General features: G+C 36.7%; 1 protein-coding gene across 3 annotated transcripts in view; it reads right to left on the bottom strand.

Annotated features, from left to right (window-relative positions):
* Positions 1 to 3,911: 3,911 nt before the first annotated feature.
* Positions 3,912 to 13,188, bottom strand: part of RASSF6 (Ras association domain family member 6) — a 51,337-nt gene continuing 42,060 nt past the window's right edge. For all 3 annotated transcript variants that reach the window (XM_054485597.1, XM_054485595.2, XM_054485596.1), the window contains 4 exons: positions 12,963 to 13,014; positions 8,921 to 9,039; positions 8,719 to 8,816; positions 3,912 to 8,619 (listed from right to left, as the gene is read on the bottom strand). In XM_054485597.1, coding sequence (XP_054341572.1) covers positions 8,544 to 8,619; positions 8,719 to 8,816; positions 8,921 to 9,039; positions 12,963 to 13,014 — 345 coding nt within the window. In that variant the 3' untranslated portion in view covers positions 3,912 to 8,543. The remainder of the gene's footprint in view (positions 8,620 to 8,718; positions 8,817 to 8,920; positions 9,040 to 12,962; positions 13,015 to 13,188) is intronic.

Here is a 13,188-nt window from a genome sequence, read left to right on the forward strand (position 1 = left end):
GAAGTCCACGGTAGTTACCAGCTGGCTGCTGCTTATGTTCACTCAATGCCCTAGGGCTGTATAATCAGCAGATAGGAAGCCAGCCAGGCTTGTGTCCTTCCCTTCATGGTGGTGAGCTGCCCCAGGCCCTGGGTGAGTCCAGAGATGCTGTCTAGGAGCCAATGCCTGGGGTCAAAAACCTTAGAAATCTACCTGATGCTTTTTATTCTGTAGCTAAGCTGGCATTCAAATAATGAGACAGTGTCCATCCCTCTCCTCCTTCCACTTTCCACAGGCAAAGGAGTATCTCCCTGTGGTCACCAGCACCGCAGGCCTACAGGGGTTAATGCCAGGCTACCACTGATGTTCATTTAAGGCCCAAGCCCTCTTCTGTCAGCTTGTGGTAATGCTGCCAGGCTCATGACTCACCATTCAGGGCAGTGGGCTCCCTCCTGGTCCAGAACCAGTCCAGAAATGCTGTCCAAGTGTTAAGGCCTAAAACTGGGGACCCCACTAGCCTGCTTGATGTTCTACTCCACTGTGGCCAAGCTGGTACAAAACAGAGTCAGTCCCCTTTACTTTTCCTTCTGCTTTTCTCATGCAGAAGGAGTCTCTCACCATAACCAACACAGCTGGGAACATGCTGAGTCTCACCTGAAGCCAACACATTTCAGAGTCTCAACCAAACCCACGGCATACCACCTGAGTATCACTGCTGGTTATTCAGGGCCCAGGGACCCTTTAGTCAGCAGGTGATGAATCCTGCCATGACTGGGTTCTTCCCTTCTAGGCAGTGGGTTCACTTCTGGCCCAGGGTGTATCTAGAAATGTCATTAGGGTTTAGGGCTTGGAATGGGGGCCTCATGACTCTGCCTGGTGCTCAGTCCTACTGTGGGTGAGCTAGTATCCAAGATGCAAGTCAAAATTCTTTTGATTCTTCCCTCTCCTCTCCTCAAGCACAAGGAAGGAGTCACTTTAGCTGTTGCAAGCTGTGCTGCCTATGGTTGGGAGAAGAGTGTGCAAGCACTGCTTTAGCCACCCTGGCTGGTGTCTCATAAGGTTGTGTGCTGCCTAAATCCACTGCCTCTGACCCCAGCACAGCACTAGGGCTTGCCTAGAAGTTGCAATCCTTGTGGTCTAGACTGCATTTCATGTTTTTTTAGCGTCCCAGAGAACTTTAGCCCATGGTTCTGAGGCTTGCTGCAACTCAAATTCCAATGACTAAGACAGGCAATTTCCCTGTGGCTAGGGCTTGTCTAAATGCTCCCGCCATGGATAGAAATTGGATGAATTCAGTCTGGTTCTGCTTCCTACTGTGACAAGGTAGCACTGAGTTAAATGTAAAATCTCATAATCCTTGTGCTCTCCTTCCCCCAAGTGCACAGATTCTCCACACCATACGGCTGCTGGGGGATGGAGGATGGGTGGTTTCTGCAATTCAAGGCTGTCTTTCCTACCCTCTGAATGCCTCTTTCAGCGATACGAAATTAAAACCAGGTATTTTGATTGCTCAACTGATTTTTGGTTCTTATGAAGGTTTTTTCTTTTTTTATTTCTTTGTGTGTGTGTGTGTGTGTCTGTGTGTAAATCGTTGTTAAATTTGGTGTTCCTGTTTGATTGGTGGAGAAGAATGATTGATGGAGGCTTCTATTTGGCCATCTTGTTCTGCCCTTCCCAGCTAAGTCTTAGAAATTTTTCTATTTTGTGATCATATGTATTTAGGTTTTTACTTTTTTTGTCTTTTTTTTTCTCACAAATGTAATTATTTGTTTGTTTGCTTTTCCTAAGGGTCCAAATGGATCAAAAAGTACCAGTGTCTATGGGGAGGTTAAACGATCCCAGAAAATGTCAGTGTAGGATCTTTGATGAGATCTACACTTATTCTTATAAATCATCAAACATATCTAATATTCAAAATAAGAATCAACAAAATAAATTTTCAGGTGCGCACAAAGTTGCTCAAGAACACTGGCCACTCTACACTGAAATTGTCCTTTCTTACCCAGCAGAGAAATCTAATTACTGTAACCCTCAGAAAACCCACCGTAATTACCCCTCTCTCAACAAGCTTTCTGCTTCTCAAGAGCAGAAACAGAAACATGAAATCAAACAGCTTTCAAAGGGCTCAGGTAGATGTGATGGTCTGCCATACCAAGCTGGGAATTGTCTGCCAAGTTTCCACAGTGAACAAAACCCTAAAAGCAACTTGGAGTTTTTGTCTATGCCAATACTGAAAATGTTTGTTGCCAAACTGAATGAAATAAGCTTCTTAGTAAAGTTACCTTCATAAAGGTTTCACCTTTAATCTTTACCCTAAATATGTGATGCTGTATTGGCACCAATACAATATAATGCACTTAAATTAATTTGAGCTTCAAGTGATGATTTGTAATAGTACTTTTTTTCTTTGGAAATCTTTCTGCAAATGACATAAAGAACTGATGTGTATCATTTGGACTTGTTTTTATTTTTCCAGATATTTTTGTATAAAAGATAAAGTAAAACTAAGTGCTTAAAATAAATGAATTATTTTGATTAGAGAACTATAGAAAAAATTAATTATCATTATAATACCCTTTCCTTGAGTTTAAGTAATTATTTTTCCTCACTTCAGTGACTTCAACACGTTCATATGCATTAGTGAAAATTAAATCCAATAAACATTTGCTGACTACTAATGCATTCAATACACTGTGCTAGATACTACAAGGAATAATACAAATATGAATATGATTTCACCAGATCACTAATGCATTTATACAAGATATAAGCACATAAAGAATTATAATAAAAGGCAAATTTCAAAATTCTGGTGTCACAAGAGCAGAGCTAACTGAAACTGTGGTACACAGGAGCTTGAGATCACACATTGTTACAGAGACCAGGAAAGGTAATGGAAGAAGTGACCCTAACCAGGGACTAGAAAATGGGAATGTTTCAACAGAAGGAGATGTGCCAAAGTGTGCAGTGTTTCAGGAAAGGCTGAGTGATTTAGTTTGGCTGGTTTTAAGACAAAAATGACATAGCTGTGGGCAGTAAGACTTAGTAGAAGATAAGGCTACAATGGTGGTTGGGGAATATACTGAAGTTTAATTATAACATAGCTAATATTTATCACATTCTTATGTGCAAAGTGCCAGGCTTTACATGTGTTATTCTTGTAAATCCCCCAACTGTCCAATAAAGTAGGTACTACTATTCCACTTAAAAATGAGGACACATTTTAGAATGGCAGCTTCAGGAAGCATAGTTTAGGGGGAAGCCACAGATTATGGTGGTTAACTGTATGGCTTCTGGAGCCATAAGTTTAAATCCTACCTATTTCTTCTACTAAAAACCTTGGCAAATCTCCTAACTGCTCCATTGCTTACTTTCTTTATCTGTAGCATGAGATTGAAAGAGTAATTTCCTTATGGAATTGTAATGAATATTAAACATAGTGCCCAGCAAATAAGTTATTATTAGTTTGAACAATATGAAATCATTGCCTTTGTAGGTCAAATATTGGCAATTTCAAATGGCTCGATCTAATAGGTATTAGATGTTATTAATTTAGAAGACAAATGAATTTCATTGAAAGGTTTTGCCCTCTGTAACTACATCCTATTTCTTATTCTTTCCCATATATATGCCTCCACCTAATAGTTATACCTGCTATCTTTATCACTTCATCAATTGCATTGCAAGGGGCTTCTTTCCCCTTCAGTTTCAAAAACCAATCTAAATAGCCCTAAACCAAATTAAACAGTAACGACACCTAACTGAATATTTCATAGTAGAGCCAAGAGATAATAAAATATACCACTATATCAGGGAAAAACATATATATAATGTTTAATATTTTTTCAGCTATGGGACCAGACTTGTAATAAGTAATACATACATATGGGGAATTTTATAAAAATATTTCAGATAATTCCTTCACTCATCCATTTATTCTTTCATTCACTTATTTATTCAATCAATTTTTATTGAGCATATCCTACGCACAAGACACAATATTAGGTACAGAAAAGCTATAAAGATAAATGTGACACATTCTTTACCATTAATAATAATGTATATTATCTAAAATTTAATTTGAGCTAATATATAACTGACAATGAAATATTTGGACCACCTAAAACAAGGATAAATGATTCTGTGACAAGTTTATATTCTTGCATTATGCAAAAATGATTCTAAAATAAACTATTTTTTCCCAGAAATTGTATGAGCTATACATTGCTATGTAACAAATTGCCCCAAATTTAGCAGCATAGTACAACAAACACTTCTTATCTCATACAGTTTCTGAGGATAAGGAATCCAGAATGGTTTCCTTGGGTTTTCTGGCCGAAGGTCTCTCATGAAGTTGTGGTCAAGCTATTAGACAGGGCTGCAGTCATCTGTAGGCTTGACTGAGGCTGGAAGATCTACTTCTAAAATGGCTGTTGACAGGAGGCCTCAATTCCCTGCTGGCATTTGACAGAAGGTCTCAGTTCTTCATCATGTAGGTCTTTCCAGGGCTGCTCAGGACATGGCATTTGACTTCCCCCAGAGCAAGTGATCCAAGAGAGAGCAAGGAGGAAGCCACAGTGACTTTTATGACCTACTTCAAAGTCTCACAGTCTCTTCCATTTTCCTGTATTAAAAGTAAGTCCCTAATTGCTAAAAGAGTACATTTTTAAATGTTCTCACCACAAAGAAATTATAAGAGGTTATGGATATGTTAATTAGCTTGATTTAATAATTCCACAATGAATACATATATCATAATATAATATTGTACCTCATAAATACATACAATTATTATTTGTCAATTAAAAATAAAATAAAAAGAAGTAAGTCACTAAGTCCAGCCCATTTTCAAGATGAGGAAGATTAAGCTCCCTCTCTTCAAAGGAGGAGAATCAGACTTTATGGATATAAAACTACCACAGAAGTGATGTTAATGTCTCATTTGAATAATTGATTTGAAATTTTTTGCATTTGGTAGAACTCTGTGCTTGCATGTGCTTGTTACTTTTGAACTGAATGTGCTTGTTACTTTTGAATTGAAACTTTACTATTTCCTGATTTAAAAAGTAACAAATATAAACTATAGAACACTTAATACAGATAGGGAAGTTAGAAAAACATGAATCGCTCATAATTCTACAATGCAGATATAGCCATTTTTAACACGTTTTTGTTTCTTGTGTGTATATATATGCAAATATTAGTGTTCACACACACAAATATGTATATACACACATACATATATAATATATATGCCTTAAGTATATAATAAATATTTAGGAACATGTGTATATGTACATTCTTATTTAGATATATAAGAATTTACCCTTGTAATTAAAGTTATTTGGAAACAGAATTTTAATGGCTACATAACAATATACAAATAAATGTTTATTTCCCTCTTTTTTTTTTTTTTTTTAGAGAGGGAATCTTGCTCTGTCGCCCAGGCTGGAGAACAGTGGCGCCTTCTCGGCTCACTGCAACCTTTGCCTCCCGGGTTCAAGCGATTCTCCTGCCTCAGCCTCCCGAGTAGCTGGGATTATAGGCGCCTGCCACCGCACCCGGCTAATATTTTGTATTTTTAGTAGAGGCAGGGTTTCACCATGTTGGCCAGGCTGGTCTCGAAATCCCGACCTCAAGTGATCCACCTGCCTTGGCCTCCTAAAGTGCTGGAATTACAGGCATGAGCCACCGTCCATGGCCTATTTCCGTCTTTCATCTTTTAAAATAATTTTCTGAACATTTAGGCTTTTTATTTCCTTTTGTCACAATAAATAACAATATAAAACATATCTTTGCAGAATGTCTTTGTATCTCTGGTTATTTTCATATGATAGGATCTTACAAGTAGAATTATAGGATAAACATATTAAATTGCCTTCAAGAGAAATTATATCCATTTGCATTTTTACCAGAAGTTTGAGTCCCCATCTCATGGTGATTTATTGAGTATTTAATGTTATCATTTCTTAATCTTTGCTAATAGGCCGAAATGTGTATTTATTTATTTTATTTATTTATTTATTTATTTATTTATTTATTTATTTAATATTTATTTATTTTACTTTGTACTTCGGCGGCATGTCGGTTTTTATTTCACTGTCTCTCAGCTCCACATTCACTGTTGGTTGCCTGCTCCGTGAAAATAGATATAGGCTCTTTAAATGTTTCCTTTGCAGCTTGCATGATGGCATGCTTTGTCAGTAGAGGGCGCTGGAGACACACTGCAAGAGGAAGGGGTCTTTCCTGATTCCTCCAGGCTGACAGGCCAGGCTCCTGGAGAGCAGGCTTTTTTCCTTCACTACTTTGCCTGGAGTGGTGTCTCCAGTGCTGGTTGCCTGTAGGGTGCAGCTTTCTCCAGCATTTCTCCACTTGCTTCTCCAGCTTTTGCTTTGGGCAGTGGTGGTATAACCTGGAGCCACAGTGCAAGCCTGTCCTGAAGCTCCAATTGCTGTTCTCCATATCTTCTCTTCAGCTGGGTGCACACTCAAACAGAGGACCCTGCTGGGCTGGCCAACTACTGAGCCACTTGCCTGAGCTTTGTCTTGTGCAGTCTTGTCACACACAAAATTATGCTAGGTTCCTGCAAAGTAGGCCCCTCTGGCTCCTAATCCCAACAGTGCCTCGAACAGAACCCCTGACTCCTTCTTTGTGCTCACCCTTTGGCAAAGCCCCAAGTCCCTCTGCATATCTGCCCACCTGCCTCAGCTGGTCCACACCCAGGGGGTTGGCTGTACCAGCTTGTCCGGTATCTGTGGTCCTGCTCTGGCCTGGGCAAGCCAGCAAACTTCTCTCCAGTGGGCTGCAACCACACTTTCTCCAGTGAATTCTGAAACCTTCATTCCTGCCTTTCCTTGTTAGGATTCTTTCCCTCAGCCTTAGGGTACCTTCTCTTTTCATCTTTATTATTATTCTCCTATCATAGCTTAATTATTATTTATATTAAACTTTCCCTGTTTAAATTACTGCCTTGTTTCTGTCTTCTGATTGATACAGACTAACACAGTTGATCACTGTTAAGATACGACTTTTTTCATATACTTAGTAGCCATTTGCATTGTCTCTTCTGTGATTTTTCTTTTCATATCTACCTTTTTTTCTATGTAAGACTTGGTTCTTCTCTTATACATTTCAGTCTATTGAAGATTAACCTTTTGTCATGTTCATGGCAGGTACATGACACTAGTTTTTTTTTTTTAAGTATGTTGAATTTTAACTATTACATTTGCCTCATTTAAGTGAGATGAGACTATTTTCTTATTAATTGACAGGTGAAAGAATAACGATGCAAGCCTCTGGTTTACTCAGTAAGAGCGACTTCTTAGGCTTGAAAAGGCCATAGCACACTTTCACCTTCATCCAGTTTAGGTTTGGTAATACTGAGAAGTAATGCCTTTGTCTTAAAAGTGTTTCATATTTTAATATTGTTAATCTTCCAGTTGGGTTTATTGCATATAATCTCATTCCTTAGTATATGTAATATGATCAAACAATTTACTACAATGCTTATGAGGAATGCAAATGGAATTAGTTTACAGAATGAAAGAATGTTGCATATAACTCCATTTTAATATAGAATTTATAAATAAAATCATAGATTATGCTTATAGCATTTCTTCATTTTTAGTGTTTTTTTTTCAAGTGGGTTAAATGGATCTGTAAGTACCTTGAGAGTTGTCATGTAGAATAAGATGCTAAGAGGGCAGAGTTTGGGATTCCCTACTTAAACTTTGGCTACAACAGCCTTGCTTTATCCATTGTATTCATTCAGCAACAAATAGGTATTTGTGGGCCAAGTCTTGCTTTAGCTGATGTAATATGTCTATGTGTTATAAACATTTTTTTGAAAAATAAATAAAGAAAAAGTTCAATTAACTTAAAAAAGAGCTTAAGAAAAGCTTTGAACTGATGAAAGGTCTTTCATCAGTAGAAGAGAGAGAGAATAAAAGGGCTGGGTGGAGGTTCAGAAAATTTCAATTAGGATTTCTTAACAGAGTCCATAATTTTTCCTTTCCAAAGGCCAGACAGCTTTGATGTTACAGATAGTCAAAAGTCAACAGGCCATTTAAGATAGTCCTAGATTTTATGAAAATGCCAGAGTTTTCAAGAAGCTACTGTCATTATCAGGTAGATTCCTTGATGGTGTAAGACTGTATTTCTTTTTCATTCCAAGAACTGGCAGCTTCTTTTTTCTGAGTCATTTCTGAATCCATTGATTATGTTTCAGTTCTCTTGAGAGTCCAAGGTAAATGAAGTTTAAACTGCTTATCTGAAGACACCATTTAAATTTGAGTTCATTACATGTTTTACTATAAAAGCTATTTGGCATACGCAGTATTCAAGCTTATTTCAGTTACTGAAACTAAACTCAAGCTCATTTTGCCCAACTGTGAACCCTAGTTAACCTCATCACTTCAAAAAGAAACAAGCTTTTTTGACATTCAATTTTCTATGATTCAAGTCTCATATATATTCATATAAATGCAAGTACAGAACTTATGCATTCATCAAATAGTAATATCTCTCAGTTTTTTGAAATGTTTTAGCAATAGCAGCCTGTACTGCTAAACTGTTGTCTCTGTTTTTATTACCAGTTTATTCTGAAGACATTTCAGTATAATTGCCTTTTCTTTATTGAATCTGAAAATGAGAAGAAGAAAGATTATTAAAAATTGGACATATTTTGTGCATTGGACCTATTAAAGAACTGAGTATCCAATGTGCATGCTGTTGACTTACTTTGTTACTATTCTTTGAATCTCTCTTTTCTCTTCTTCATTTAATCTTTGAAGAATGGATTCCAAGAGAGAAAAGTGAAAGTTAATGTACTGAGCCACCTAAGAAAGAAGAAGAAGAAGAAAAAAAGAAAGCAGAACAATTATGCAAGAGGTGCTGAGTCAGGAGGGAGCAAAAAACAGATTCAGGGTGATGGTATTCATACATCACTGCTAATTTCTTCTGCATCTTTATCCATGAGGAAAATGCGAGCATTCTTTTCAGAAGGTCCCTGTAGGAGCCTCTGCAGTAGCGGAATGTCTGTCTTCTTTAGTCGTCTTTGTTCTGCAGTGAAAACAAGAATCAACCACAATCAGAAGTTCATGCTGGAGGAAAAGAAGGAAGATAATTTTCCAATTTATTTTTCTTATTTAACTCACATTGAAAAAAATAACACCTGCAACAGGAGGCAATTATTCAAGAAAGCAAATTAAAATTAAAACTTAAATGAACTTCTTTCTCTTACTGTATCTCAAGGTTTGATTAATGTCTCAAAGAACTCAACCTTCCTTTGATTAGAATGTTCAAACAAATCTCCAGTCTGATAGGCCTTTTATAAAGCAAGATGCCTCAATAATTATTTAGGTTTCATTCCATTATTCCTTCATCCATACAACAAATATTTATTGGTTCTTTCCAAGTTCAGTTGATGTAATTCCATCTTTCCGGTTCTTCAGGTCCAAAACCATGTAATTATTTTCAATTCTTCCTTTGTCTCGCTCCACACCCAATTCTTGGCTCATCTTTAAAAATATATTCATGAGGTTTTTGAGATCAATAATATTCTTATTATTCATTCATCTGTGGGCTTAATCCATTCAGCCATGAAAATGAGATAGAGAAAGAAAATATCTTCCAATCTGGTGTGTTTCCAGAACTTCAAATTTCCAAAAGTTATAATATAAATACTCCTGCTACAAAAGTACTTATAGCTTTCTGTCAAAGTAGTTTCACATCTGGGATTTCATTTTTATCAGAATAAAGCATGAACAAAACATAGTGTCCTTATATTCATCTTATTTCCTCATTCTCTCCCTCACCTTGCTTACTTTCTTCAGAACAGTGAGAACTGTTCTCATTCCCTGAGCTGGACTTATCCCAGGAAAAGAGTCAAGAGACAGTCTAGAACTCAAAAGCCCTGCGTCCCCACAATTAAAGTGACATTACCTATTCCTGTTCACACAGTGTCAGTGTTTACTGATCTAATTATTCTGCCATTTCTGAAGCAGTTGGGAACCTTGACAATTTAGCTCCTCTCATCCACCCACCAGAATCCTCTTTTGACCTTCAGGTCCAATGTTAACTTGGTTTAGCATCCTCTTGCTTCATGATTCTGCTTTATGGGATGATTATTAAAAATAATGATTAAAAAATTATGATGATGATTATTAAAAATGCATATTCCTAGAGTTGTCCTCTGATCTGGAAGGGCTTGGGAATCTGTATTTTAAGTGAACTCTACAGGTAATCTGAATGAACTACAATGTGAGATACACTGTAATGGGCTTTGTAGATATAAAGTTAAAACCCACCTATCTCTGTTTTCCAGATCACAGCCCAAACAGGAGCCATATGCTCTCTTCTTTTCTTTGTTTCTGGTCCATAAAGGGTCCTAGTTATTATTATCCTCAGTTATGGATATATACAAAATTTTGACACAAAATATAAAAGAAAATGGGATTTTTATAGGTGAAATTATGAAGAACTACATTTTTTATAATGAAAGTAGACTTTTTTTCTTGTAAAAACAACACGCTTGTTCGTTCATAGGTCCAGCACCTTGTGTGGAGCCCAAGAATGACTGGAAGGAAACTAAGCCATATTTCTGCTCAACTGCAAGCTAAAGTTAGAGGTGTGAGGAAAGAACGAGGTGCATGTGAATGGAATCCAAGTCTTGGAGAACATCAAAGAGGGAATTTTCAAATCTTGTACAACCTAGCTGTTCAAGTTGTCACACAATCATTTAAGACTTCTTAATAAAACTGCTTTTTTTAAACTTAAAAAAAAATCCCTTCCCCAAACATGCATGCTATTGTAATTGGAACAAACGAGAAAAGTATAAAGCAGGAAGTAAAGCACAACTGGAATTTCCGAGCCCTGAGATACTCTGTATTACCCTTTGAGTGTCCCCTTCACACAACTCATAATACATAAAGGTAATCATATCGTGCTTGCTATTTTTATTGTACACAGCTTTAAAAAAATCATTTTTTCTCTCTTTTTTTTTAGACGGAGTGCAATGGCGCGATCTCGGCTCACTGCAACCTCTGCCTCCTGAGTTCAAGTGATTCTCCTGTCTCAGCCTCCTGAGTAGCTGGGATTACAGGTGTGCACCACCACACCTGGCTAATTTTTTTGGTATTTTTAGAAAAGACGGGGTTTCACCATAGTGGTCAGGCTGTTCTCAAACTCCTGATCTCAAATGATCCGCCCACCTCGGCCTGCCAAAGTGCTGGGATTACAGGCATGAGCCACCGTGCCTGACACCCCCCTTCTCATCCTCTCATCTGCATCTCCCCAATCCCCCACCAGGTAATCTATCTCAATGGTTTTGTATTTATCACTCCATACCTTTCTCCCTGGTCATAAGATCATATATACCACATACTTAAATGGGAGCTTGTAACTGTTTAAAAAATGGAATCTTTTATATATACTTTTAGGCATCTTGCATTTCTCACTTAAAATATATTATGGAACTCCCTCCATTCTATTGGCATAAATCTAACTCATTCCATTCAATGGCAGCCTAACAATCACTTATTTAATCATTTCCCTAGGATGAGTAACTTTGTCTTTAGCTTTTTGTCCTTATAAACAGCACTGCACATAAATCTGTAGGCACTAGTGCTTATATTTTTGTGGGATAGATTCTCACAAGTGGAATGGTCAAGTTAAAGGACATATATACTGTAAATTTTAATAAATATTGCAAGAATAAATTCCAATAAAGAGAAAGTCATATTTTCACCAGTGTTGCATAAAAATATCTTTTTACCCTGATGCATGCCAGCCATGGGTAGAATCATTTTAAAGCATTTTGCCAATCTGAGAAGTGCAAGATAATATTACAGTGTGGCTTGAGCTTGCATTTCCTTAGCTACTTGCATTTCACTGAGTTTAAGACTTTTCTAAAACTATTTAACTGGTTATTATAGTTTTTTCTTTCAATTGTATTTTCACGCTTTTTTCTATTTTTATCGGATTGTTTGTTGTTTTGTTACCATTTTGTAGGAAATTATTGGTATTATAGTTATTAATCTTTGGAGTACATTGACAATATTCTTTGTAATCTACTATTTGTATCTTTTAAATTGTTACACAGTCCAATATTGTTACCATTTATTTTATATCTTTTGGTTTTCTTTCTTTCCTAAACAACTAGAATATGAATATATATGTGTCCTTAGAATTTTCCAAAAAATAGATCTTTAAGCTTTCAATTATAAGAACTTTAATTTTATATATGTTTGGAGATACAGCTTTCATTTTCTTCAGGTTGTTCTGGCATCAAAATGTATTATTTTATTCTAATAAATTTCTGGCTCGAACATTCTGACACTTAAATTATGGCATGAGTTTTTTCTACAAATTGATATATAAAATTTTTCATTTGTGAAGTTTTAAAAACTTTCATTTCAGTATCACTTTAAGTTTTCTCTATTCTCCTATTATGCTCCTGGCATCCCACTTACAGCGCCTTCCCAATGTTCTGCTTCTAACTTTTACCCCCTACCACAAAGTCCTGAATATGCATCTCTACTGAGGAAGAGATAGCACTCCCGCAATGTGTCAGACCCTGTGCTAAAAAAGAGGCAATATCAATGTCAGAGAGAACAGGTATGCAATCATGACTCCTCTAAGATCGACACTCAGAAAGGAAAGCCAAAAAGAAAGTTACAGAGGTGAGCAAAGACAAAAGTGCCTAACAATTCCAGAGGGTTTTGATGTCTGTTTAGATAATTTAATGTCTGGCCAACAAGCAAACTCTTTCATATAATAAACCCTTCAGGGATACCTTATTCTTAAGTTACCTTTCTTTAAAATTATGGACTATAGATAATGTTCTAAAGACCACTCCTTCCTTTTCTCCTACCCATTTCTCCCCTTTCTCCACAGAATGAGGTAAATTGTTCTTCTGCCTTCCCCGTGGGCAGCAAACTGTAACACTCTAGAGTCAGGTACAAAGTGTGATCAAGCTTTCTTACCTCCTGTTGCAAAAATAATGTGAAGAGCAAAATCCTGGGGACTATTTTCAATCTGTCAATGGAAAAAATGAACAAATATAAATTCTTTGTTGTTATATGATGTTTTCTAACCCGACCAGACCAAAATCATGTCTGTTTTCTCTCTTCCATTTTTCACTTTTAGACATAAAATCTTCTCTGCTCTTATGGGAATTATATAATTTTTCAAGGGATAGTTACTAAAAGG

This window comes from Pongo pygmaeus, chromosome 3 (assembly GCF_028885625.2).
Source record: "Pongo pygmaeus isolate AG05252 chromosome 3, NHGRI_mPonPyg2-v2.0_pri, whole genome shotgun sequence".
Taxonomy (NCBI): domain Eukaryota; kingdom Metazoa; phylum Chordata; class Mammalia; order Primates; family Hominidae; genus Pongo; species Pongo pygmaeus.